At 42.3% G+C, this 25,068-nt stretch overlaps 2 protein-coding genes and 1 long non-coding RNA gene across 3 annotated transcripts; 2 read left to right on the forward strand and 1 right to left on the reverse strand.

The window, feature by feature from the left end:
* Positions 1-336: 336 nt before the first annotated feature.
* Positions 337-10,580, forward strand: nelfa (negative elongation factor complex member A). The gene is made up of 11 exons (XM_046065780.1): positions 337-566; positions 2,572-2,743; positions 3,584-3,745; positions 3,960-4,049; positions 4,182-4,309; positions 4,418-4,487; positions 4,602-4,690; positions 4,788-4,896; positions 5,016-5,344; positions 5,463-5,562; positions 9,756-10,580. The coding sequence occupies exons 1-11, from the start codon at positions 357-359 to the stop codon at positions 9,938-9,940; spliced, it is 1,644 nt and encodes a 547-aa protein (XP_045921736.1). The 5' UTR covers positions 337-356; the 3' UTR covers positions 9,941-10,580.
* Positions 10,581-11,451: 871 nt separating this feature from the next.
* On the reverse strand, positions 11,452-24,179 carry faah2b (fatty acid amide hydrolase 2b). Its single transcript, XM_046065781.1, has 11 exons — positions 23,926-24,179; positions 21,952-22,034; positions 20,666-20,802; positions 19,613-19,822; positions 17,459-17,578; positions 16,823-16,958; positions 15,629-15,746; positions 15,414-15,533; positions 13,267-13,378; positions 12,854-13,042; positions 11,452-12,307 (listed from the first exon to the last, which is right to left on the reverse strand). The coding sequence occupies exons 1-11, from the start codon at positions 24,112-24,114 to the stop codon at positions 12,132-12,134; spliced, it is 1,590 nt and encodes a 529-aa protein (XP_045921737.1). The 5' UTR covers positions 24,115-24,179; the 3' UTR covers positions 11,452-12,131.
* On the forward strand, positions 19,290-20,177 carry LOC123981129. Its single transcript, XR_006827683.1, has 2 exons — positions 19,290-19,856; positions 20,034-20,177. It is a non-coding gene; the product is annotated as an uncharacterized LOC123981129 (long non-coding RNA).
* Positions 24,180-25,068: the final 889 nt, after the last annotated feature.

Consider the following 25,068-nt stretch of genomic DNA (forward strand, 5'->3'; position numbering starts at 1 on the left):
TTTCTGTTTACCGTTTTTATAATTGCTTCTTTAGTTATGTATATTGTCTTCTATGTAGCAGAAGGGAGTTATAAAACTCAATTTCACTCTATAACTTGTTATATTGTGACAATAAACCTACCTACCAACTGAACCCTTTTAACTTTATTATCACAACATACGACGTATGGACAAACCAAATGAAGTTATAGCCACTGTATTAAAGGTGAAATACACCTTTTATTTCTAGTTATTTAGATTTTACATGGTTCAGTGGTTGATACATGCCCCCCCACTACAGCGTGGGCGGGGTCCTGACTGTTTTCTTTTAGGTAGCCCGTTAAAATGCCCGAACTCAAAACACTTCTTTTTCCAAGATGGCGTCGATGAAGGACAGCGACACCGGCCTGTGGCTTCACAACAAACTGGGATCCACGGACGAACTCTGGACGCCCCCGAGCATCGCTTCTCTCCTCACCGTGTCTGTAATCGACAACATACGGCTGTGCTTTTCGAGCTTATCGCCGCCCGTGAAGCTAAAACTCCTGCTCGGGATGCTGCATCTTCCCCGGCGGACCGTTGACGAGGTGGGTCGCTGTGCGCTAGCTAGCTGTGTTAGCCTGACAGGTCATAACGTAAGCTATTATCTTAGATACACGTCCAAGAAAATAGCTCAGTCTTCAAGCTCGATGCGCTAAATTAAAACACTGCTCCTCTTGAGGGTGTTTTAGACTGCTGGTTAAATGTGTTAGCTCGTTATTATCATATTTAGCTAGCGTTAGCTCGCTATCGTAACCACAGGCGACGGTTAATATCGTCAGCTATCGTGAGAAACATCAAGTTATTCCTGCGAGCTATCCTGCTGTTTTTACCTCCGTTACTTCAGAAAAACACTTGTGCGAATTTACTCTAACTTTAGGCAGCTACACGACCAACTTGACGTTAACACTGTGACGGAAAATTGCGTTTTTCCCAGCGGTGGTTCAGCAGCTACAGCGGGTCACATTAGCATAGCGGCTCTCGTTCAGACATTGTGGTGGGATGGGCTCCACAGAGCAGGAGGGCGGTACCAGCAGCTACAGTCCCACAGATCACTTGCGAAGCTGCTTAATAAAATGTTAAGTGCCCGTCATCAGTGTGCATGTCCACTGACAGTTTGTGAAACACAGACAAAACTATCTGAAGTGAGATCTCATTAGTCTCTAATTGTCTAAATGTAGTAACGGATATATTGTGTAGTCTGGTGAAATGAACGTTATATTGCTGCTTAACTATAAGTAAAGAGATTAAAAGTATACAAAATAATACAAATAACATACTGGATAATTAATAAGGAATGTGCAAAAAAAAATCACAATATGAGCAATAAAGAATTAGTGCAATGTACACATTTCAAGGTTAAGTGTTGGGGACTCGGGCCATGTTGGAAAGAAAGTGTTCTTGTGGCGAGAGGTTTTGGTCCTGATAAACCGCAGCCTCCTGCAGAAGAAGTAATTAAGATGTTTTATTTAAGTAAAAGTAGCAGTGCATCTGGACAGAAGTGTTACGGATGAGAAAATGTTATATATCTATTGGCATTATTACTGATAGATTGGGTTACCGTCCTACAAACTCCACTACATTTTTTTTGTTTTTCATCTGTTTTTTCTTTCCGGCTTTATTGCTGAAACGCGTATTACCTGTGACAGAAATACAGTCATCGGAAACGGTTTGTATTAAAGGGCAGCAGACCTTGAGCCGATCCACCCAGTCAGATCAACCAGTCATCACGGCAGAGGCGAGGAAAGAGAGCGGGCATAGGAGCCATGCTGGCCCAGCTTGGATTTAAGGCTGCTCCTAGCTAATGTCTGGTCTGGACTTCAGGGGACTCAGGCTGCCAGACATATTTACACAGACCTGACACATCAACAACCCAGATCCAGCACTCTGCAGGCGGAGCATGTTCCGAGCTGTCAAAGGACAAGACTCTGGCAAGATGAGAGGCGGTGGACTCTGTGTTTACATCCATGATGCTTGGTGCTCAAATGCAGTCAAAGTGGACCCTGTTTCCTAAATGTTAAATTTTTTTATGTGAAGATAAAAAAACATGTAATCTTCACTGTTGTTGCTGCTGTCAAAATGTGCACTGCGGAATAATTTTCTGTGCGAATACTTTTCTGTATATAAATAAGTGTATATATTTTATATGTTAAATATATTTTAGAATATGGTAAGTTCCATGTGTAGCATGAATGGACTACACATTTTCATTTTGTAGTACAACTGTGTGTTGTATAATAATAAAGTACTTGGAAAAAAGCCAGTCACAAAGTCCAAGGTGACTGCTTAAAAATTTTTTCCCAACAAACATCTGGAACTAAAGAATTCAAAGATACTTAACTACCATCATGTAAGACAAAGAAAATGTGTCATTATTTTTTACAGTTCAATAAATAATTTTTTTAAGAAAAGAAGAATCTGCAAACGTTAAAAATTTTAGTCTGTTAAACGGTAATAAGTTATTCAGTGATAATTTACTGTCCGTGAAGTACGTGATACTAATATTTAGTTTTTTAAAGCGGTTTCACTAACGGCGCTGTCCTCTCTCGCCAGATGAAGGAGGCCCTGTCGGAGATAATCCAGCTGGCTACTGTGGATTCAGAGCCCTGGGTGCTGATGGTTGCAGACATCCTCAAGTCCTTCCCAGAGACCGGCTCTCTCAATCTGGACTTGGAGGAGCAGAATCCAAATGTGCAGGATATTCTTGGAGAGCTCAGGGAGAAAGGTAGGGAATGTGGACTCCTTATTTTAAATTTATTTAGCTGTAGTGGCCCTTCACTGGCCGCTATGGGAATATTGACTCCATAGGTTAAAAATTGTACATATAACGACGCACCTCTTGGCCTATTAATCAGCCTGGTGCTCTGAAAAGGAACTGAAATTATCAAATTAGAACTGCTCTTTAATTACGTTTGGGGCCCGTACATACATTTTGATATTGTACTGTTTAGACATGAAGATGTGTGTAATTAATAATTGAATTAAAAATTGTTCCCTGCAGCAACTCAGTATTTTACTCATGAATATAGTCGTAGAGTTTTGTGTAAGGTGGGAGCATAGATTTCAGTTTTATTTGTGTGTAATAAATGCACATATTCAGTTGTATTTCTACTACTGTTTTAGTAAAACAAACATGGCGTACTTCAGCTCACGAGTGTGAGAATTTCCTTTCTTGATAACTCACTGATTATTGTACTGATAATATGAAACATGCTAAGATAACTGTGCTTATAAAGAAGATTTAAATACAAGATCTTTATGCAGACTCACTGCCGTACACTTCCTGACGTTTGCTTTATGTTCAGGTATTTCTTAATCACACAGTTCTAATCTCATTAAGTTATTCAGGCCTTCATAACGATTATTCAGCATCACATATAGTGGTTTCACTCAGGTGTCATGACAACCAGCTGTTTAAAATTAGTATAAAACTGCACACATTTGAACAGCCAGGGAACATCTGCAAGTCTGGTATCAAACTGAGTGGTAGACGCTCAAAGCAGCTACAGTATCTAAAGGTAAATTTATTTATTTATTTATTTTTTTAATCCCGTCTCTTCCCCAGTGAGCGAGTGCGAGGCCTCTGCCATGCTTCCTCTGGAGTGCCAGTACCTGAACAAGAGTGCGCTAACCACTCTGGTTGGACCCCTCACACCCCCCGTCAAACATTTCCAGCTGAAGAGGAAGCCCAAGAGTGCAACGCTCAGAGCAGAGCTGCTACAGAAATGTACATTAAACTTACACTAATACTTTCTTAACGCATATAACTGTGTGGTTTTTATCTTCTGTGGCTTACTTTTGGTACATTTGTTGTTGTTAAACATTGGTCACAAGTGCCGACAAGATTTGTTAATCATTCATTTGTTTGTTTACAGTTTTAATGTCCGTGTTTAAATATAAGAATTATATTTTATTGTATAATCTTCTCTCTTCTCTTCTAGCCACAGAAACAGCCCAACAGCTGAAAAAGACAGCTGGAGTGCCTTTTCACGCCAAAGGAAGAGGACTGGTCAAAAAGATTGACACTACTAGTGAGTTTCTTGATTGAGCACTACAAACTGTTATTATTTTAATGATCGGGCTCATTTATTTCTTAAAAAAATATAATAAACAATAAGCGTTGCTTATTCTAAATGATAGCTGTGTCAATATTTGCATCACAGCTCCTCTCAAAGGGATCCCCAAGGCCCCATTTCGCAGCCCCACCGCCCCCAGTATGTTCAGCCCTCCCAGTAACCGCACACCTATTGCCCCTGCACGGACGCCGCTGCGTAAGGAGAGGGGGGTCAAGGTAATGTCCAAAACTTCTGCTTGTTCTTATTCAGTCATTTAGTTCTTGCATACTTTGTGTTTGCAGGTTAGCATTTTTCTCACAGTTGGCCTTTTTTCTCCTTTCCAGCTGTTAGATATTTCGGAGCTGGATATGGTCGGAGCTGGAAGAGAAGCCAAGAGGAGAAGAAAGACTTTGGGTATTTATACTTGCAGCCCTCCATCAATTTGAGCTTAAGAGCTACACCACCAACTCGTTAGCCAGGAAATGTGTGATTGCACTGATGCTTACTTAATGTTTTCTTCTGCCGTAGAAACGGAGGCCGGAGAGAAAGCAGCCAAAGAAGAAGCAGTGGTGGAAAACACCACACCCGACTATGCTGCCGGCCTCGTCTCTGCGCAGGTACTTGTGGTCGCACCGCTTAAACATTCTTGATATGTCCCAGTTTGTCTCACATTACCCTCTCCCTTATCTTTCTGTCTTTGGATTTGTATTTCAGAAACTGGGGGCCTTGAACGAGAATCCTCTGCCGTCAACGAGCTACCTGCCGGCCACACCCAGCATGGTTCCCTCCTCCTCTTACATTCCCAGCTCCGAGGCACAGCCAGGTTAGATGAGACCGCACAGCATTGTATTGTCAGATTAAGGGTTCAAGTTCACTTAAAAGTGCCCCTGCTGGCATCATGTCAATCTCCCAACGTCTGTTCTTCACCAACCTCCTCTAAAGCGAATGCTGGCGGTTCGGGACGGGAAACGCTGCAGTCGGCTCGCCAACCAGAGGAGTCTGCAACAGCGGGCGCTGGCGCCACTGCCACCTTACCAGGCCAGTACAAACAGAGGACACCTATGTACAACGCGAGCAACACGGCTAATCCTGCAGCCCCCACATCCCCCAGCACGCCGGCCTCCACCCCCGCCAGCAACGGGCCCCCAGCAGCTGCGACAGCCAGCCAACCGGAGACCCCCAGCCAGCCTCCCAGCACACCTCAGACCCCCACCCCGACACCAACCCCGACGGCACCGCAGCCCCAGCCCAAAAAGAATCTGTCACTCACGGTAAGGTGGAAACAACAGAAACTCCTCTTTGAGACTTCAGTGTGTTAGAATGTGTCTAGTAAGATCTACGTATTTAAGCTCTGTGTTCTGCTCAACTGAGTTTGTTTCTGCTCCTCAGAGAGACCAGATGTACGCAGCCCAGGAGATGTTCAAGACGGCCAACAAGGTCACCAGACCAGAAAAGGCCCTCATCCTGGGCTTCATGGCTGGATCCAGAGGTACAGGAGTAATCTTAAAGCTGCCTGATGCAAACTTTCATAAACAAATACTCATTTCTTATTGGTGTAAAGTTTCAGCTTTAAGCCTGATGTCACCTTTGTCGCTGCCTTTCCCTTTCTGAGTGACTGTTAAAATGTGCAAGCAGAACATTTTTATCCTGTCACTATAGCCCCTTTTCCACTGAACAGTACCAGCTCAACTCGCCTCGACTCGCCTTTGTTTGGGTTTCCATTGTGGAAAAGTTGTACCTGCTTCCAGGTACTTTTATTCGTATCACCTCAATCGAGGTTCCAAGCGAGCTGAGGCGATACTAAAATGTGACGTGAAAACACAGCAGACTGCTGATTGTTCCGCCATCACTTTTCGTAAAACTGTCAATATTCGATATCTACACAGCTGATTTGTCACCTCAAAACTTCTCAGAAGTGGATTTAGTGATGAAATTACATACGAAAATTGTAAAATATAAAACTTTCTGCTGCTGGCCTGTCTGGTGCACGCAATGATGATGCAGTGAATAGTAAATATTCTCTCTGAACAATCATGTGCTGGAAAGTTTTCGGAGTTGAGGAGCTCCGCGATTGGCTGCGGGGGAAGCCTGTGCCAACCCGCGGGAGGAGCGTGTGAGGCCGGCCAGCCGCCCGCTCACAGAGCCCTCTGCTCTGCCGTCACACAGACCGCTGCAGCAACATCGGCAGAGGAAAACACAGCTGGAAGGTTTTCATACTGCTTATCTGTCTTTACATTCTGAGGAATGTTGAAACGTTTTAACTTAAACAAAGAGAAAGCTGTGTGGGTCGCTGGTGTGTGTGTCGCATTGAACATTATGTCACGGCAGTTGTGTGTGGCGTCGCTATGACGACAAGCTACATTAAGGGGTACTATCTGCAATGGAAAACGGAGCACTGTAGAGGCGAGGCGAGCTGGTAGTGGTTATGGAAAAGCGCCATATGACAAGTTAGTGTTTCCTCAGCTTATTTGATCTATTGTGTTTTGGAAATGAGCTATAACTCCTGTAGAAAAAGCAAAATCCTGAAGCACATAACACGTTTTAGAAGGAAGGTTTATGCTTTATCTGTCACTAGAAGGAGTAAAAAAAAAAAGATCAGTGAAAGTCTCTATATGTGACACACACAGCAGCGTTAAAGCTGAGGTAGGTGACATTGGAGAAACTAGCAAGAGACACCCCCTCCCTTCAGGCCTCCCAAAGCCACTTCTACAAAACACATTTTTATGCAGGATGAGTGCATGCAGGTAGGTAGGCCAGCTAGTCATTTCATTCATTTGCAGCATTTGTTATATTTGATTTGTTTACTGACCGGATGTAAAGAGAACTTAAACAAGTAAAACTAAAAATGATTTTGAAATAATTTGCCTACCCCACCTTGAACAAAACATGAACTGAAAATGTATTTATTCCTTCTCATGCGTGAAATATGCAAAAATATTTACTGGTTTTCTTGTAGTTTCTTAGCAAATCCTTCACATCACAAAACTAAAACGAAAAATACTGACATGGTACAATCCCAGATAAAAAAGTCCCAGATAAAAGAAAGATGTGTGAGCTTGAATGGATTAAGATTCTCCTAAAAACTCAAATTTCCAAAGTGAATGTGGTGAATGCTTAGCTGTGCATCGCCAGACCAATTTGCACATTGCAAACCTCTCAGTTCATTGTAGATTTTCAAGGGGTGTTACCAACGGGCACAGACCAAAATGCCTAAAATAGAGACCTACAACCAATCAGAGCGATGGAACGTGTGATGAAGCGTAGCTGGTAAATGAAATGTACCAAATCCTATCTGAAGTAGAGTAAAGTGCAGTTTGTTGTTCTTTTAGAAAAACTGTACCATCCAGTTTGTTAAAAACTGACATGACAGATTGAACAAAACTGAATGGGAAGGCAGCCAGATGTACCTGCCAGAGCAAATGAAACCTGAGCCTGCAGATTCATCTGGTTCCCAGGCCGCTGAATGCTGCCTTTCAGTTGTACTTTACAATGCAAAGTGATATTTAAGAGCAGGATAAGAAGTTTCACTGTAGATGGGACACAGAAACCTCCTATTCATTCAAATTAAATTTGATTATAGATAGAGTTATATAGAGTTATTCTGAGTTGTGACATGAGAAATGTCCCTGGTTACAGCTGACCCTCTGTTTTTCAGTACAGAGGTTCACAAGTCCAATGTAAATATGTAGACCAGGTGGGCAAATCGAACACATGCAGCCATGTCAACATACACTGCTCAAAAAAATAAAGGGAACACCAAAATAACATATCCTAGATCTGAATGAATGAAATAATCTCATTAAATACTCCTTTCTTTACATATTTGAATGTGCTGACAACAAAATCACACAAATTATCAATGGAAATCAAATTTATCAACCCATGGAGGTCTGGATTTGGTGTCATACTCAAAATCAAAGTGGAAAACCACACTACAGGCCGATCCAACTTTGATGTAATGTCCTTAAAACAAGTCAAAATGAGGCTCAGTAGTGTGTGTGGCCTCCACGTGCCTGTATGACTTCCCTACAACGCCTGGGCATGCTCCTGATGAGGTGGCGGATGGTCTCCTGAGAGATCTCCTCCCAGACCTGGACTAAAGCATCCGCCAACTCCTGAACAGTCTGTGGTGCAACGTGGCGTTGGTGGATGGAGCGAGACATGATGCCCCAGATGTGCTCAATTGGATTCAGGTCTGGGGAACGGGCGGGCCGGTCCATAGCATCAATGCCTTCCTCTTGCAGGAACTACTGACACTCCAGCCACATGAGGTCTAGCATTGTCTCGCATTAGGAGGAAGCCAGGGCCAACCGCATAAGCATACACAAGGGGTTTGAGGATCTCATCTCGGCACCAAATGGCAGTCAGGCCACTTCTGGCGAGCACTTGGAGGGCTGTGCGGCCCCCCAAAGAAATGCCACCCCACACCATTGCTGACCCACCGCCAAACTGGTCATGCTGGAGGATGTTGCAGGCAGCAGAACGTTCTCCACGGCGTCTCCAGACTCTGTCACGTCTGTCACATGTGGCGAATTTGCCAATCTTGGTGTTCTCTGGTCCTGCACGGTGTTGGGCTGTAAGCACAACCCCCACCTGTGAACGTCGGGATGTCATACCACCCTCATGGAGTCTGTTTCTGACCATTTGAGCAGACACATGCACATTTGTGGCCTGCTGGAGGTCATTTTGCAGGGCTCTGGCAGTGCTCCTCCTGCTCCTCCTTGCACAAAGGCGGAGGTAGCGGTCCTGCTGCTGGGTTGTTGCCCTCCTACGGCCTCCTCCACGTCTCCTGATGTACTGTCTCCTGGTAGCGCCTCCATGCTCTGGACACTACGCTGACAGACACTGCAAACCTTCTTGCCACAGCTCGCATTGATGTGCCATCCTGGATGAGCTGCACTACCTGAGCCACTTGTGTGGGTTGTAGACTCCGTCTCATGCTACCACTAGAGTGAAAGCACCGCCAGCATTCAAAAGTGACCAAAACATCAGCCAGGAAGCATAGGAACTGAGAGGTGGTCTGTGGTCACCACCACCTGCAGAATCACTCCTTTACTGGGGGTGTCTTGCTAATTGCCTATAATTTCCACCTCCATTTGCACAACAGCATGTGAAATTGATTGTCAATTAGTGTTGCTTCCTACATGGACAGTTTGATTTCACAGGAGTGTGATTGATTTGGAGTTACATTGTGTTGTTTAAGTGTTCCCTTTATTTTTTTTGAACAATGTATATTGTTTCAGTGGTTTGGGGAATGGGAGCTCTGTTCTTGCGCTCTGATTAGAGATAGTGGTCTGCAGAGCCGATTGCTTTCTTCACATATTTAGAAACCTATATTGCAGCTGAACTGTAAACTACCATTTAACAAAAAAATAATTGGAAGAATTAGTGAAACAGCATTTGAAGATTGGACTATATCTATCTAGCATTCATGACGTTTGGAGAAGGCGTTTTGTAAATATGATCATCTTCAGTAAGTGAACACTTTCTGCAAACATGCGCTGAAAACCAGCAGGTGTCTTTCTGATATAGAACCTGATTTTGGCAAAAAAAAAAAATTCCAAGAAATACAGGGATCTAAATTCCCGGTATCCAGCCTTAGATCCTGGTAAGAGTTGATGCTGCACACAAACCTGGTAGTTCCTGTAATAACCAGTGTGGTTCCTCCGGTCTGTCCTGCAGAGAATCCGTGCCCGGAGCAGGGGGACATCATCCAGATCAAGCTGAGCGAACACACGGAGGTTCTGCCCAAAGCAGACGGCACCGGCAGCACCACCATGCTGGTGGACACGGTCTTCGAAATGAACTACTCCACAGGACAGTGGACCCGCCTCAAGAAATACAAACCCATCACCAACACCTCCTGAGGCGCTTCGCTCGCTCAAAATCACACACCCACAAATTTCTTATCCACGTCAAAAAAAGAAACATGTTTACACAAACAAGTATTTGCATACACATTTGGGCCAAATGAAGCACTGCGCGGGTGAGACATCGTAGAGGAGAGAAAAGGCCTCCCTTTTCCTGCACCGCCAAAATGCAGGACTGAAGAATATTTCTGTACTTTTTGTTTGGTTGTTTCCCTTTTTATTGTTTCAGTTTTTAAGTCTCCTCCGATTCCTGAATGACGCTGTGGTCAGGAGGGGTGAGAGAGTTATACGAGTCTGAGAAGAGGAATTATTGTCCCAGTGGGCGCCTTTCCAACATTTGTACTGTTGAGGTACAAGCATGTCCCGTGTCTACAAAGACAGAAAGACGAGCTGTCTGTTTTTTTCTGTATGAATGTGACATTCACAGCTTATCGTCGACCTTTCAGAACACAATCATGATTTGTGACGACTACAAGAAAGAGAACAATAATGACAGTCATCATAGAGATGACCAAAAGAGGAGCGGTGAATAGTTCTTAATACTGTCAAGTTCTGTTTGGAGACTTCTGGTAGATGTTTAATAATTTTTCATCCTTTTTCAAAAGAAGGGAAGAAAATAAAGTGACAACAGACTCCAGGGGGGCGTTTCTCATCTTTCTTACTTTACTCACTCACTTATTTTGTATTTTTTGGGTGGGGGAATTCTTCAGTTGTGTCGTTTTTGTGCTTTCTGTTTGCTTTTTTTTCTCCCTTCACTACAATGCAAATATATTTGGGAGGGTTTCTTAAATTCTGGTGCATAAATGTGAAACATTTCAGCAGTGTTTTTATCAAAGTGGGCCTAAGTCCCTGTAGTCACACTCACCAGTTCAGCCAAGAAATAGTCCCACACATTGAACCACAACCTGACATTTACACTCCAGTGTTTGTACAGACTAAATAATAAACAATGTTTAAATTAGTGAGCTTTTAACGGTGCTGGTAGGCAGATTTAGGGACCTTTAAACACAGCCAGGCTGTTTCCAGCCTTTGTGTGAGGTTACTTTTTTCTGTAACTTCATATTTATTGTACAGGCATGAGTAGTATCAATTTTCTTCTCTAATTCTAAAGCAAGAAAGCGAATGAACTTAAAGGATTTCGCGAGCTTTTATTTTTTTTTATTTTTTATTGCGGCCTACAATGCCTGATTTTGCAGCAGCTTTTTAAAAAAAAAAATTGCAATGAATGTTGGAATGTTGTAGGGGCTGCGGCTGGTAAACAAGGAAGTGACAAGCTGATGTGTGACAACATTTTGCGGGAAATTGCGATGATGAATTGTGTTGAAATGAGCTTTTTCTGTATTTTGTGAGTGACAAACCCGTTTACCGGGACTTTAGAATTTAACTGTTGCCGCCTTCTTGATTTGGGGTCATTAGCTGAAGAGACAGGCCTGAGAATAACAACCATCTGACCCAAACAGACCTGCTGCAAAGAGAGATTTTTATTATAAAGTAATAAATGAGAAAGAAAGATTTCCTTTTTTTTTATTAACTCATAAGTTGCAGCATAAAACAGGCATCATAATCGATTAACTGCAATTAGGCATGAATAACATTACCCTGCAACAAAAGGTTTTCTAAGCAATACTACCTAGTAAAATAAATAAACATTCATGATGTTTCATTATTGTGGCTGACTGGACCTCCTCTGGCATGTGCAGTCATGTCCTCCCTTACACGATTGTCCTCGCTCTAGATTAGTTGCACCAGCTCAAATGACACCTTTTATGATTCTTTAGCATAGACGGAGTCGGGTAACATCAACAAACTCCAAGCTGAGCATCAGACAAGTGTGAACATGAGCAGAAGTCTACAACAGAAACTCGTGTGTGGGTGTGCAGGGCCTTTAAAACCTCGAACCTGACATGTACTGACCTTCTGAAAGTTACGCTCGATGAAATATATTTCTACTTATATTAAAAAAAAAAAAAAAAAACAACTGTTAAAGCTTGTGCTCGTGACATAACCTGAACAGGGTAAAAGATAAAATCATGACTTATTGGAATGACAGATTAATCATTAGTGCAAAAATCAAACTTTTCAACATTCAACCATCTGACTGACTGCAGCAAGCAGCAAGGCAGATAAAGAGTACAGCAACTCCAAACCCAACCAGCTCCAGTCTGGAGATTCAGTACTGGTGCTGGGTTCAGTTGGCTCCGGGGTCCCTCCAGCCCCCAAACGTCTTCTCCAGATACAGAGCCACCTCGAGGGTCAGATGGTCATGCAGCTTCCCGGCAATAACCTGCACACCCAGGGGCAGACCTTCCTCACCCAGACCCAGAGGGCACTGTGTGATCGGCAGCCCGAGGATGTTGATTATACCTGGAGGTAGAGGAGAGTGGATGAAATAGTTTCATACGTGGAAACAAAAATAAGAGGACTCGAGCATATTCTGACAGCTTCAGTGGAGGCCGGGAGATAGAAATAATCATTTTAGAGGGCCATTGTCATGGAAGAAGAAGCCTTAATAATCATCCTGTCTGAATTTTAGTTAAGGTAACGCAGATCCCATACTCCTGCATCATGTTTGGATGCTAGTTTCTATAATATCAGATATTAATTCACCAGACATTTACAAATTATGAGTAATAGTTGCAATTACATGGCCTTTTTGCGTAATAATGTCAAATAATGTATCCTAAGATAATATTAAAAAAAAAAAAAATCACTTGTGGCCCCTCCAGCAGCCATTCTGCATCTTAAATCCTACCAGATAAAAGTGGTGTGACCCAGTAAACAAACAGACTGTAACATCTAAATTTCTACCTGCAAAATCAAGTGGCAGCTTGTAGAAAATGCTCAAAGAACTGCTCTGTCTTTTATAAAGTGAGACTGAACTGTGGTGCTGTAGCTTTAACACGGACTGACCTGTGTAGGCGAAGTCAAAGGGTCTGAAGAGCGGGTGGTGGTGTTTGGGAGCCACTCTGGGGTGTGAGGGGTAAAGCAAAACACCGTCAGTCCCCAGCAGCTCCTCCACCTCCTTCTGCAGCTTGTCCTTCTGCTGGATGACAGAGGTCGAAGGTTTGGACCCTTGAGACATCTCCACCAGGGCCAGACCTGAAGACGTCACACACACACACACACAGAGTTCACTTAATGAAAGCTGCAGCTTCAGGACGGCGTCTGCCAGAATAACACCATACTGAACAACCACAGTTCCATAGTGCTGCACCGATGAAAACAAATATTAACAGACGAAGACAGTCCTGAAACAAGAATGAAGCCAAAATTGATTGATTACTTCCAATTAAAACAAATGTAACATATTGTTTCCCTCTTACCAATAGCAGCCATGGTGTGCTCTGATTTTCCCACCATCCATTTCAGCAGCTCCCACAGAGGCCGCACGGGTCGTCCTGGTTCCCCCAACAGCTCAGCAAAAGCCTGAGGAGGCTGAGGGAAGAAAATATTTTAAAATTGTGGATTCCTCTTTCTATGGTCACAAAGTACACTGAGTGTGTATATTAGATTTCCTGTGCTGCTCCCAACAGTCATGAGGCTGCTCTTTTCTGTTGTCACCAGACTCCTCAGTGTGTAGAGCGACCGTAATCACTCTAATAACACTAACCTGTGTAAGTGGCCTGACTAAACTGTTATCTCAACATCAGGCTCTCCTTTGTGCCACAATAAAGCAGTTTTTGAGGGACTATAACCCGCTGTCCTCTGTTGCTCTGCTTTGCAGTAATACAACTCTTTTCCGTTAGCAGGTGTGAATGTGGACACTAGCGGCCTTTATGAAGCCTCCTATGCTTACTTTCAGCAAGGAATATACACACACACACACACACACACACACACACACACACACTTGAAGACATTTGGGAGAGTTGGATTACAAATATTTCCCTGAAATGCTTTCTTTTATTTAAATTCAGGGTTTCATGGCGAAAAAAGTTCTAACTCCACTTAAGTGGGGAACATCTGTCATTTCTGTCACCTAGTGTTGGGAAATACAGCGTATTCTATTCACCGTACATCTCTCTCAAATATTGAAGCCTGATTAATTGAAATAAATAAATAATAATGATTGTTCAAAAGCATCGCTCTTACTCAGGTAAGTGAGGAACATTATCTTTATGGAGGTGCAGAACCGGGTCTTCTTTGGTGAAACTCAAGCAAGTTTTTGAAGTGAGATGTGACGTTACTTCCAGTTTGGCATCAAAGAGGGCTGATAATTCATTCACAGTCACACCAAGAAAAGAAATCATGACAAATTATGAGTAATTTAAATTGTCAGAACATCATTTTTTTTCTCCATCTTAACAAAGAGAAATTGCCACAGAGAGCCGGGAGCCTTTTGGCGTCTACCACGGTGTCTTTTTTGATATCACCACTTGGTGGCGCCACCATTAAACCATTGGAAATTCTCATATAGTGCCTTTAATGTGAACAGTTCTGTAAAAGGTTTCATCAAGGCAATGCATTTGTTTTCAATACCTTTCTTCAGCCTAGTTTAATCAGTGGTGGAAGATGCACACACATCGTTAACTTAAAGCTCAGAAAGTAACATTTTATTGTTGTAGCTGGTCGAGCTATTTTTAATTACACTGTATACAGATAGGTAATTTAGTCCAGTGGTCAGACCCCTTGATAGGGTCACAAAATAAAACATCAGGAGATGATTAACAGAAGAGGAAGGAAGAGAATCTACATACATTTTTATTCATATTTTGGAAATGGAAACACTGCTAACAACTCATCAAAGTGTAAAATGCGACAAAGGGTTTCCAACCAGACAATACTGTTTTTTGTAAAAGGTCACAAGAAGGGTGGAGAATTCAAGTTTATGAGGTCATCATATGTATGCAAGTAGCATAACACAGAAATACTCCAGTAAGTTTCAAGTGCCTAAAAACTGTAGTGAATGTACAAACATTCCACCTTAACTATTGTCTTAAAGTAATTTACCGTATTCCAAACCAGGAAACTGAATGGCATGGAGGCAATAATAATCAGACTAACCAAAGCACCCTGCAGTCCTCAGAGGGACAAAAAGTTAGGTCCCCACAGGTAGAGAGGACTTTTTGAGGGTTAAGTCGTGGTTTTAGTGTTCACGTTAGGCATGTAGTTGTGATGGTTAAAGTTAGGGTAAGGGGCTAAGGAATGCATTACGTCAATGACATGTCCCCACAGGGATAGAGGAACAACGTACGTGTGTGTGTGTGTGTGTGTGTGTGTGTGTGTGTGTGTGTGTGTGTGTGTGTGTGTGTGTGATGCTAAAGCTAAACAGATTAGTGAACCAGTTCTGGGCAGCAGAGTAGGTGCTGTGACTTGATTAGACAGAGAGTTTTGACAACAGCAAAGTAACTAACGCCTGTTTATTTTCATTCGTCGACCAGAAAAACTGCTAAAATACTCAGCAGGCGTGTCCAATAACTGCTCTTCACAGACATGTATAGACATGCTGCTCTGGGTCAGGAGGACCTACCTTGCCCTCCTTGTCAGGAAGACCCATGTAGGTGTTCCAGATCTGGAAGCTGTAGCAGAGCTCAGGGAAACGCACTTCTTGGACTTTCACGCCGAGGTCGGCCTCCAGACGCTCCACCACCTGGAGAAAATCACATGATTTTACTTCTGAAAACTGATCTGATGTGTCGTGTTTCCCAACACTCAGTCTGCAGGAGTGACCTAGATTCAACACACCTTCCTCTGGATCTCTATGAGCTCTTTGCTGACGGGGTACGTCATTAGAGAGCCGCCGTCGTGAGGGATGGTGAAGAACCGCAGCTTCTTTAGGTCAACCTTCGTGTTTAAGGACAACCTGTGTACACATTGATCAATGTTTAACCACTGTACCTCAAAGATCTGATCTCAACAAACACTGTCGGGGTTTGAATGTGTGACTCAAACCTGACTCTTTAAGGCCCTTTAGATTTTGGTCCAAGTTGTTTGCATACACTTGATAAAAGGTTCCAGTGAATAACGACATTATTTACATTTCTACATGGCATATTTGCATCTAATTCCTGTCACACCTTCACTCTAACTGAGAAAGACCATTTGTGATGGAAACATTGGGCCACAAGTAAGAAACTCTCACGTGAACAGATTAATTCTTAAAGGCACGTACAAGTGATTTAAGAGAATTTGTGGCATGTGACGAAAAGACTGACGAAAGGTTGTGCAAGTTTCATTTAAAAGGTGCCTTGTGGGATTGTTTTTAAAACAAATAAAAGTTGTGTTTACATTCATTAACAAAGAAGAGTTTGTTTTTTTTAAACCTGCATCCATGTTTACTTTGCAACCAACCAGTCTTCTCTTCTGCTACTAGAGGTCAAAACCTCCACAGGATACCTTTAAGGTCCCATCTACACTACTCCGTTTTTGTTTAAAAACGTAGCAAAAGGTCTCCAAAACGCAGTGGTGGGGATGGGATGCAAACCTCACAGAAAAAAGTAAGACAAATGTTCTTGCATGAGGACTGTTACCACATCTGTGTAGCATAAAAAGAAGTATCAAGAGATAAATAGCAGTGTGTGGGTATTTATTGTGCAGATTATTGTTACCAAACAGCTGCAGTGAATTGATGGATGTGCCTCCAGGTGATTGCCATATCTTCATCTCAAAAATTTGTCTATACAAGCTATTAAAATATTACAACTTAGACTTTTTCTTCCTGCTGCCTCCAAGTACGCCTCTCACAGCAAGGCTGGCAACATAACTGCAGATGTGCACGAGCAAAGGGAACGTGCTGCACTATTTGAAGAAGCCTTCTGTGTGTGCTGCGTCAGGTTTTAAAGAATTTGTTTATAAAGTAAGGCTGTGAAAAAAAAAAAAAAAAAAAAAAAAAAAAAAGGGGATCTTCCCTGAAGCGACAGACACCAGCTGAGCTCTTACATGTGGGCTTTGGGTCCTGCCATGATATTGAGCAAGGGCAGCAGGTCCTCAGCGTAGCGGCACATGGGACCAGTGCTGAGGTACTCTTCGTGTCTGCCAGAGTAAGGAGGGTACTGGTTCTCACACGACACGACACCTGCAGACACACATCACAGTTACAGAGAAGTCTGATTTATAAGCGTGTTCTTTTAACCTGCAGAAGCTGAGTTTTGTTCCTGGATAAATGAAGGCAAAATATTAAATATTAATTAACAGTTATGTTCCACTCTTGTTTTGGTCTCCACCAACTCCTGAGAGAAATATCTGGCTCTTTAGCTGCTAAATGCTCCACTGTGTTCACCAGCTAGTCGCCAACTGTGTCTGTCTGCCGTCTGGAGCGGAGCAGGTCATGTACAGTGAGGCTTTTAGAGCTTCCACAAAAACGATGCTTGTTGTGGACCGGACAGCTAGGCAAAAAGCTGAAACTATAAAGCTCCGGAAAGCCGCGAGAATCTGCAGATTCATCACCACGACTGCCATTTTTCATTGGCATTTTATTATTTCTTATCTATACAGTTTTGTACAACGGATATTGTAGCAGCACACTGAATATGGACTGACTGCATTAACATACATTTAAAATTTACTTTCTCTTACCGGGAGTGGTTTTATGGCCAAATATACCGTTGAAGAAACAGGGCATTCGGATGCTGCCACCGATGTCTGAGCCCACGCCAATGACTGCGCCTGCTGCTCCCAGTATACTGCCCTCCCCACCTGAGGCAGGCAAAGAGGAGACAGAGAGAGGAAAGATAATTTGGTGAATCTGGCAGCTCAAAAACTCCCCAAGGTGCAGCTGACAGCTACTGGCTGTATGATATCAACAAAACTAGCTGAGCATCTCAATGACGAAGACTACTTCAAGATTGACAGACAATTCTTCTACATTACATTTCCCAGAACGCATAGTAACTTCACCTAATAAATAATGTCACAGTATTCTATAATATGATATCACAAGATCAGAATATTGGTTTAGTATTGTAGTCCTGGACAAGGGTGTCACTTTGTGTTGAAAAGTGGTGGGGACATTTAGGGGCTCATATTAGGGGTGTGACGAAACACTTAGTCCACGAGACGTGATAATGCACAATTACTACAAGATACTCCAATGCCATTTATGAGAAATATTCATTGATGAAAAAGGTCACTTGATTGGCAGGTCCTCCCCCAGATGATTTTGTGCATTAAACTCTTAATTTCCTGCATTCTAGAGACATTTTTTGCATCACTTTATGGTGGAAATGTCTTTATTTATATGAAGGGAAACCAAATTCATGTGGCCGGTGACAATTAAGAATATAAAAATATTATTGATTGAAGTTACTCTTTGTCAAGATCTGTTTCATTCTATATTTTCATTGCATTTTATTCATTCATTGTGTGCAATTAAACCTTTCTTGTAGAATTTTTATTTGTTATTTAACATTTCTTGTTGCAAGCTAATTTGCAGAAAACTTTTAGCAAATGCTTTCAAAAAGTGATGTGGACAAAATCAACCATTTAAAAAAAGTGGTGGGGACATGTCCCCAGCGACCCCAGTGTAAATGAGACCTATGGTCCTGGACAACAAGAAGCCTTTTATTGTCTTTATGTAATTGTTTTCATCTGATCTTATTAATGTTTAACTTGCACTGTAGCGCTGAACACAGTTTTACTTGGTTTTTGGTCGGATCCTCTTCCAAAAGACACGTAGCTCTTGTAACTTTAGAGTTTCAATGCACTCACAGTAAATGGACAAAAGAATTTGCTGTCATGATCCGGCTGTTGCAGTCTGCAGTGTTTCCTCTGTTCCTCCTAGTGTTTTTGTCAGTCACCTGTTTGTCTGTCCCAGTGTTTGTGTGTCTGGGCGTGGCGCTCCTGGCTTTCCTCCCTAGGCTCCAATCATCTAATCCCCTGTGGCTCCTAAATACACCTGACGGCCCTGGTGTAATCAAGACCTGCAGTATTTAAAAACCCGCTCTAAACTTGCTTCACTTGTTTGCGCTGCTCCTGACTCCTGTGTTTTTCTCATCTGTGCTTCAGGTTCCACAGTTTGTCAATAAACCACTGTTCTTTGCTTTGAATCCTCTTTCCTACTGCCCTAAACCTTTGCTAAATAAATGCAATGAGAAAGAAAGCCAACATTTTGAGTTATGATCAGTTCATCTATACTATATCCATTTAACCTTTTGTGTGAATAAACCATAAATCGTGGGTAAAGTAATATTAAAAACAAATGACAGCTTTAAAATACTTCTCCACCGATTTAGCATTGGACCCCTGTAACCTGGTCAGACTCATGACACCAAAAAAGGGTCAAAACTGATGCACTCATTCTTCTTCCTTGTTAAAACATTTTGCCTACATTACCCACAATGCATCTCAACCACAGGCAGTTTGGTTGGAGATTTGGGTGCGTCATGCTAGTAGCTGCTAATGTAGCCTCGAGCAGGGACAAGGAGCGGGCTACCAAGGTCTGGTAAGCTCACTTCTTTCCAACTCGACACCCCCAGGTTTTTTACAACTTTATTCACACACGCAGCAGTAAACAGATTTCCCCTGCCCCTTTAAGAGTTCCCCTTTCAGGAACCAGAGCCTCTGGGTTTGTGTGTCTGCAGCGTGATTTGATTATCAGGGCTATTCCTGGACACAAGGAGCGAGACTCCTGCAATAAGATGTTCTGAATAAATGCTTCTTGACCCTGAACCCTGAAGTCGACAGCGTCCCTGCCCAGAAGAGAAGTCAGATGTTAAACCAACAGCTGCTAACCTGAACTTCCTCCTGGTGTCCTCTCCAGGTCGTACGGGTTTCTGGTGATGCCATAGAGGTGGTTGTGGGACTCGCACCACATACACAGCTCACTGGTGTTGGTGACGCCCAGCGGGATGGCCCCTGCTCTTTTCAGCAGGGCCACCGACGGAGTGTCGACGGTGGCCGTGACTCCTCGCCTGGACAGCAAACCTGCAGTGTTCGGCATGCCTGCAACACGGAAACACATCAAATACACTCAAAAGTAAAAGACGTTTTTAGTTTCAAAGCCATTGTTAGCTGCTTGGAATACTGTTCTTTGTCTTTTCATCATGAGGCCATCTACAACATGATTTATTCAGAAGAAAGTTAAAATTTCTCCACTATACGTTACCACCAGTGTTAAACGTCAACTCAAACTCTGTTTTTTTGATGTATGTAGTGCCAGGTTTCAAGAGACTGACGGGATATTAGGGTGGGGCCGGTAGACGGCGATGGCTGACAGACATCACAACGTTGAGCAGGCATCTTGATTGTAAACCCCCACCCCCCTTTGGCAAAAAAAAGATCTAAATGTTTCAAATTATACCGCCTTGTGAAAGCAGTTTTTAATCACCAACAACATTATTATCATAAATTTTAAATATGCGTCGGACATTCCTCGGAATTCTCTTCTCCAAACACCGAGACACACAAGAGGCCTACACCTCTGGTAAACACACCGGCTTTCCCCGCCGCTCTCTACCACCCCCCCCTTTTCCATATTTTTCCACCTGTGATCCGTTATCATGGCAGCAGGTGAGCCACTTGTGGGCTTGTTAATGAAGCAGCCTATCAAACAACCAAAACCAACATCTGCACCCTGTGTGTTCACTGCTGCTTTACCTGCTCCGTGCTTGTAAAATTTCCACTGCGACTTCTAGCGTTATAGGCTGCCAAGTTTTTAACCCCCCCACCACCACCTTTGTGCACGCCCCCCTGATGTCATAATCCATCCCGATGTTTCAATGCAGACATCGTCCCTTAGAAATTTTGTAGACGTCGCCCTACAGGATATTGATTTCTGGAAGTTACCCTGGAGGGCGAAGCACTCTTTGACAGAGAGTGGGACTCCCAGTAACGGCAGCCGGTCCTCCAGCACCTCCTCTCCTCCAGTCTCCTCCTCAATCAGCTTGTCCACCTGGGCCGCCTCCTGGAGTGCAGCATCAAACCTAGAGAGAGAGAAGAGAGAAATCATTTGACCCAATTCTGGTGAACTGCTGATTAAAAGAGCTTGATTTTCAGATTATGCATCATAGTGGAAACTGTAAATATGGCAAGTGTTACCATGACATTTACAATTACCATTTACAATATAATTAATACACTTTTCAGCAACAAATTTCAGATTTTCTGTTTCACTTTGTCAAAAGAGAGTCAAATACATTTTACCCCAGCCGTAACCCCAACAATATTCCGTTTACTATCACGTACAAAGAGCCGATAGGGGCTTTCCAAAATCTACTCCCTCTGCCTACCTACATCGACTCTGTTTGCGTGCTCAAAGGGATGGTCAGCCAACTTGAGTGCCGTCCAAAACCAATCTAACCAAAATAAGTTGGTACATACACGATCATAAAACAAATGGTTTCAGTTTCCTTCTAGCAAAACACTTGAGTGTTCCTGAATCTTAATACAGCTGTTTGATAAACGTGTAACAGCAGTGAGTGATCTGTAACTTCAGATCCTGTTTACACTAGGAAGAGGTTCATCCGAAATTTGGCCGCTGTTTTTATACACTACGGGAACTCAGGTTGGCTGTGAGAGTGACTCCGCCCAGAGTACACTCTGTGACGGAGTGAAAGTGGTGAGGGTCTAGTTTTAAAAAAAGGCCGCTAGTGTTTCCTTTGTTCCTTCTAGTGTTTTTGTCGGTCACCTGTGTGTCTTGTGAGTATAATCGCCAACAATTCTGATAATCGATTAATCGTTTTGAGTAATCTTTTAAGAAAATATCTCCAAATTCTCTGATCCCAGCTTTTCAAACGTGAATATTTTCTGGCTCCTCTATGACAATAAACTGAATATCTTTGGGTTGTGGACAAAGCAAGACATTTGAGGACATTATCTTGGGCTTTGGGAAACACTGACCAGCATTTTTAACCATTTTCTGGACCAAACAACTGATCCATTAATAGTGAAAATGATCAACAGACTAAATCATAATGAAAATAATATCAGTTGCAGGCCCAGCCGGAACTGGCAAATACGTTAAATGATTATTCGATTATCAAAATAGTTGCCAATTAAAACTTTCTTTCGATCGATTAATCGAGTAAACGTTGCAGCTCAAGAGAACAACAGATCGAATGATTCTTTCTTGCCTGTCTTTTACAACAGCGTTCAGAAGAGGGTTGACTTCCTGGATCCTGTCAATGTAAGCTTGCACCACCTCCACACTCGACACCTGCAGAAACACAACAACAGACTATATAAATGTGTCACACACACACACACACGTCACAAAAAAGAAAACGTTAGCATGCCAGATTTGAGAAAAAACACAGTGCATTCCTCCAGATAAAAATATGAAACAGGTGTCTCCTAAAAATAGGGAGGGGTAGATGGAAGAAAATGTTCTTTGAAAAAGTATATTGATATAAGTTTGTTCCACTGCTGCTAACATAATAAGGACTGTGAACTAAAAGTCTCAGATGGTTTTCTATCATTAAATACCAAGGAAACCGAAAGATATCTACATTTCACAGGCTGAAATTAAAGCACGTTTGCTCGAAAATGCCAAATCTATTATCAACATGGGTATTTAACAGTCAGTTGTTTCAGCTCTACATTAAAAGCAACACCTGCGCAATATACTGCCGTACAATAAAACACAAGATACCTGAGGCTAATGGTGTTTCCAGCCTCTCCTACTTGCTGTGGATGCCTTACAAAATAATGTGTTCATCAACACACAAAGTCCAACCTGTGTCAATAAAATGAAGCTCGCACTTTATGTTGTATACACAGCAAATTGAGAAGAGTTAAATCTGAGTAAATGTAGAGTTAATTCTACTCTGGAGTGAAATCCATTATGTGTGACTCAGTTAATAATAACAGTAGTTAAAACAGAGAGTAAAAAGTGTTATTAACTCAAACCTGTAACTGTAATTGTATCAATATTAACTCTGAACTTCTTACTCTTAACTCTGATGCTGGCTTTTACTGTTGAAGTGTTTGATGTCTCTCCTCCTTCCCCACTGCGCAGGCCTACACACACTGACTGGCTGAAGTCAGGAGACTCAGCATGAAAGCACTCCACTGACAAATAGGAAACAAGGGGGCATGCTTTTGATCTGGTTGTAAACTTTAACACTGTTTGATAAGTAAATTAAGCACTACCTGTTAATGTTATATTTTAGTTTGATATTGCTCTACTGGCACCTGGTCGTTTTGCAATGGTGAGCCATCACCACCATGACTTAAACTCATGTCACCACACTGTCACTAGCCACCTTAATGTGCATTTCAGATGGGAAACAATTTGTGTGGTGCTGGCCACTGGGTTAGGCACAAAAGTTGAACAAAGTTGAACTTGTACCACAAGTTTAGCTTGATGCAGCAAAAACACAGCCCTGGCAGGTGCAAGCGTGTGTCTGAAAGGCCCATAATACTATCTATATATATCTATATCTATCTATCGCAAGCTTTACCTCCCAGATATCTTTTTAGGAATATGGAAGAGCTCTATTTACACCTTTAAATGTTATGAGGCTAACACTTAGTAGTTAACAAATGATCCTCTCAGAAAGTGTAAACATCTAACACTACATAGAAGAAAAACTAACACTAACACTGGTCAGTGTGAAAAAGTGTTGGTTTTAACTCCAAAAAGAGTCAAGAATTACACTAAATTAGTGTGAAAGGTACCAACACTCCAAAAAGAGTTAAATTACCAGTCTTTGGAGCCATATAGGCACTTTAAAAGTGATGAAATCAACTCTAACAATGTTAACAAGCCCCCGGGGGTGTGTGTGTGTGTGTGTGTGTGTGTGTGTGTGTGTGTGTGTGTGTGGTTACTCCACAGATGTCTCAGCGGCTTGTAAAGACAATACACCTGTGGGGCAGAGATCCGCAGAGAGTGGCCCACACAGGTGCAGGCAGCTTTGCTGAGAAGAGGGTTTTGTTCTTGAGAAACAGGCTGCAATAATGTAAAGACAAACTTGCCACGTGACTAGCCAGATTTAAAGAGAAGCAGCTTATGTAACTTTTGTGAGTGTAAACAACCATTCACCTACAATAGTTCAGTCAGTTCAGTGATTATTTGTGGGTTTGAACACACACACAACAACACACACCTCTTTACGCCGGATCTTCTTGGCGAGCTGCGTCGCTGACAGGAGCAGCAGCGGGTTGCTGACCGGCGGCAGCTTCTTCCCGGACATAACGGATCTCTGAGGGGAGAAGAGCCGAAACACCGCGAAGAAGACTCCCATGACCGCCTTGAAGAGACATACTTGTACCTTTTGTAGAAGGGTCAGCGCCATTTTTCCACTGCGGAGGGACGACGGAGGGTTAACGAGATGTCTCCAGCGGTACGGAGAACCTCCCAGCAGCTCCCAGCGGCTGGAGGAGGTTTATATATACCTGCTAGTCAAGTTAGCACAGGTTAGCGAGGGTGTTGCTAGGACCGGAAGTGTTCCTTCAAAATAAAGTCTTTAATTGCGCTTCAGACAGCAACATTTTAGATTAGTTTGAGATTCAGTCAGTGCTTGTCAGTGGTGGACAGTAACTATGCACTGTACTGAAGTACAAATTAGAGGTTTTTGTACTTTTAGTATTTTCTTTTCATGCCACTTTCTACTTCTACCCCACTACATCTCAGATGGAAATCTTGTACTTTTTACTTCACTACATTTATGTAACAGCTTCTGTTACTAGTGATTTTACAAACACACAAAACATATGAAGAGTTTAAAAAATATGATGTTTTGTTATAAATTAAACTACCAATAGTTTATACAAGTACAGCTAGGACATTCGTTGTTTGTCAGAAATGTAATTGGCAACTATTTTGACATTTTTTTGAGTCATTTTTTATGTTAAAATGTTTCATGGTTGGAGCTTCACAAATGTCAAGATTTGCTGCTTTTCATTTAGATTATTTTACTGTAATTTTAGACGAACAAAACAAACATTGTGACGGTGTCATTTTGGGCTCTGTTTAATTGTGACAACAATTCTCACTATTTTCAATCGATGAATGGAGAAAATTATCAGCAAAGTAATCTAATGAAAAAGTTAATTGCAGTGTGATACAAAATAGTTCAACCTCAACCAACTACAACAGCAAAATCCTGTGATAATAATATATATAATATATAGTAGTATAACAGTCACAGGGGACATTTTTCATTCTGAGTACTTTTAGTTTAATACTTTAAGAGAATTTTCCCAATTATACTCTAGGCAGTACTTTAACTTGTAACAGAGTATTTTTA

This window comes from Micropterus dolomieu, linkage group LG12 (genome assembly GCF_021292245.1).
Source record: "Micropterus dolomieu isolate WLL.071019.BEF.003 ecotype Adirondacks linkage group LG12, ASM2129224v1, whole genome shotgun sequence".
Classification (NCBI taxonomy): Eukaryota; Metazoa; Chordata; class Actinopteri; order Centrarchiformes; family Centrarchidae; genus Micropterus; species Micropterus dolomieu.

What these genes read in the sequence shown, in the direction of transcription:
- faah2b (XM_046065781.1), bottom strand. Translation starts at nt 24,114, where the DNA reads ATGGCGCTGACCCTTCTACAAAAGGTACAAGTATGTCTCTTCAAGGCG. An exon ending in AACGCTGTTGTAAAAGACAG is followed by an intron (nt 20,803 to 21,951) that starts GCAAGAAAGAAT and finishes CTCTCTCTCTAG; the next exon opens with GTTTGATGCTGCACTCCAGG. An exon ending in AGAGTGCTTCGCCCTCCAGG is followed by an intron (nt 19,823 to 20,665) that starts GTAACTTCCAGA and finishes TCCGTGTTGCAG; the next exon opens with GCATGCCGAACACTGCAGGT.
- nelfa (XM_046065780.1), top strand. Translation starts at nt 357, where the DNA reads ATGGCGTCGATGAAGGACAGCGACACCGGCCTGTGGCTTCACAACAAA. An exon ending in TGGAGAGCTCAGGGAGAAAG is followed by an intron (nt 2,744 to 3,583) that starts GTAGGGAATGTG and finishes TCTCTTCCCCAG; the next exon opens with TGAGCGAGTGCGAGGCCTCT. An exon ending in CAAAAAGATTGACACTACTA is followed by an intron (nt 4,050 to 4,181) that starts GTGAGTTTCTTG and finishes TTTGCATCACAG; the next exon opens with CTCCTCTCAAAGGGATCCCC.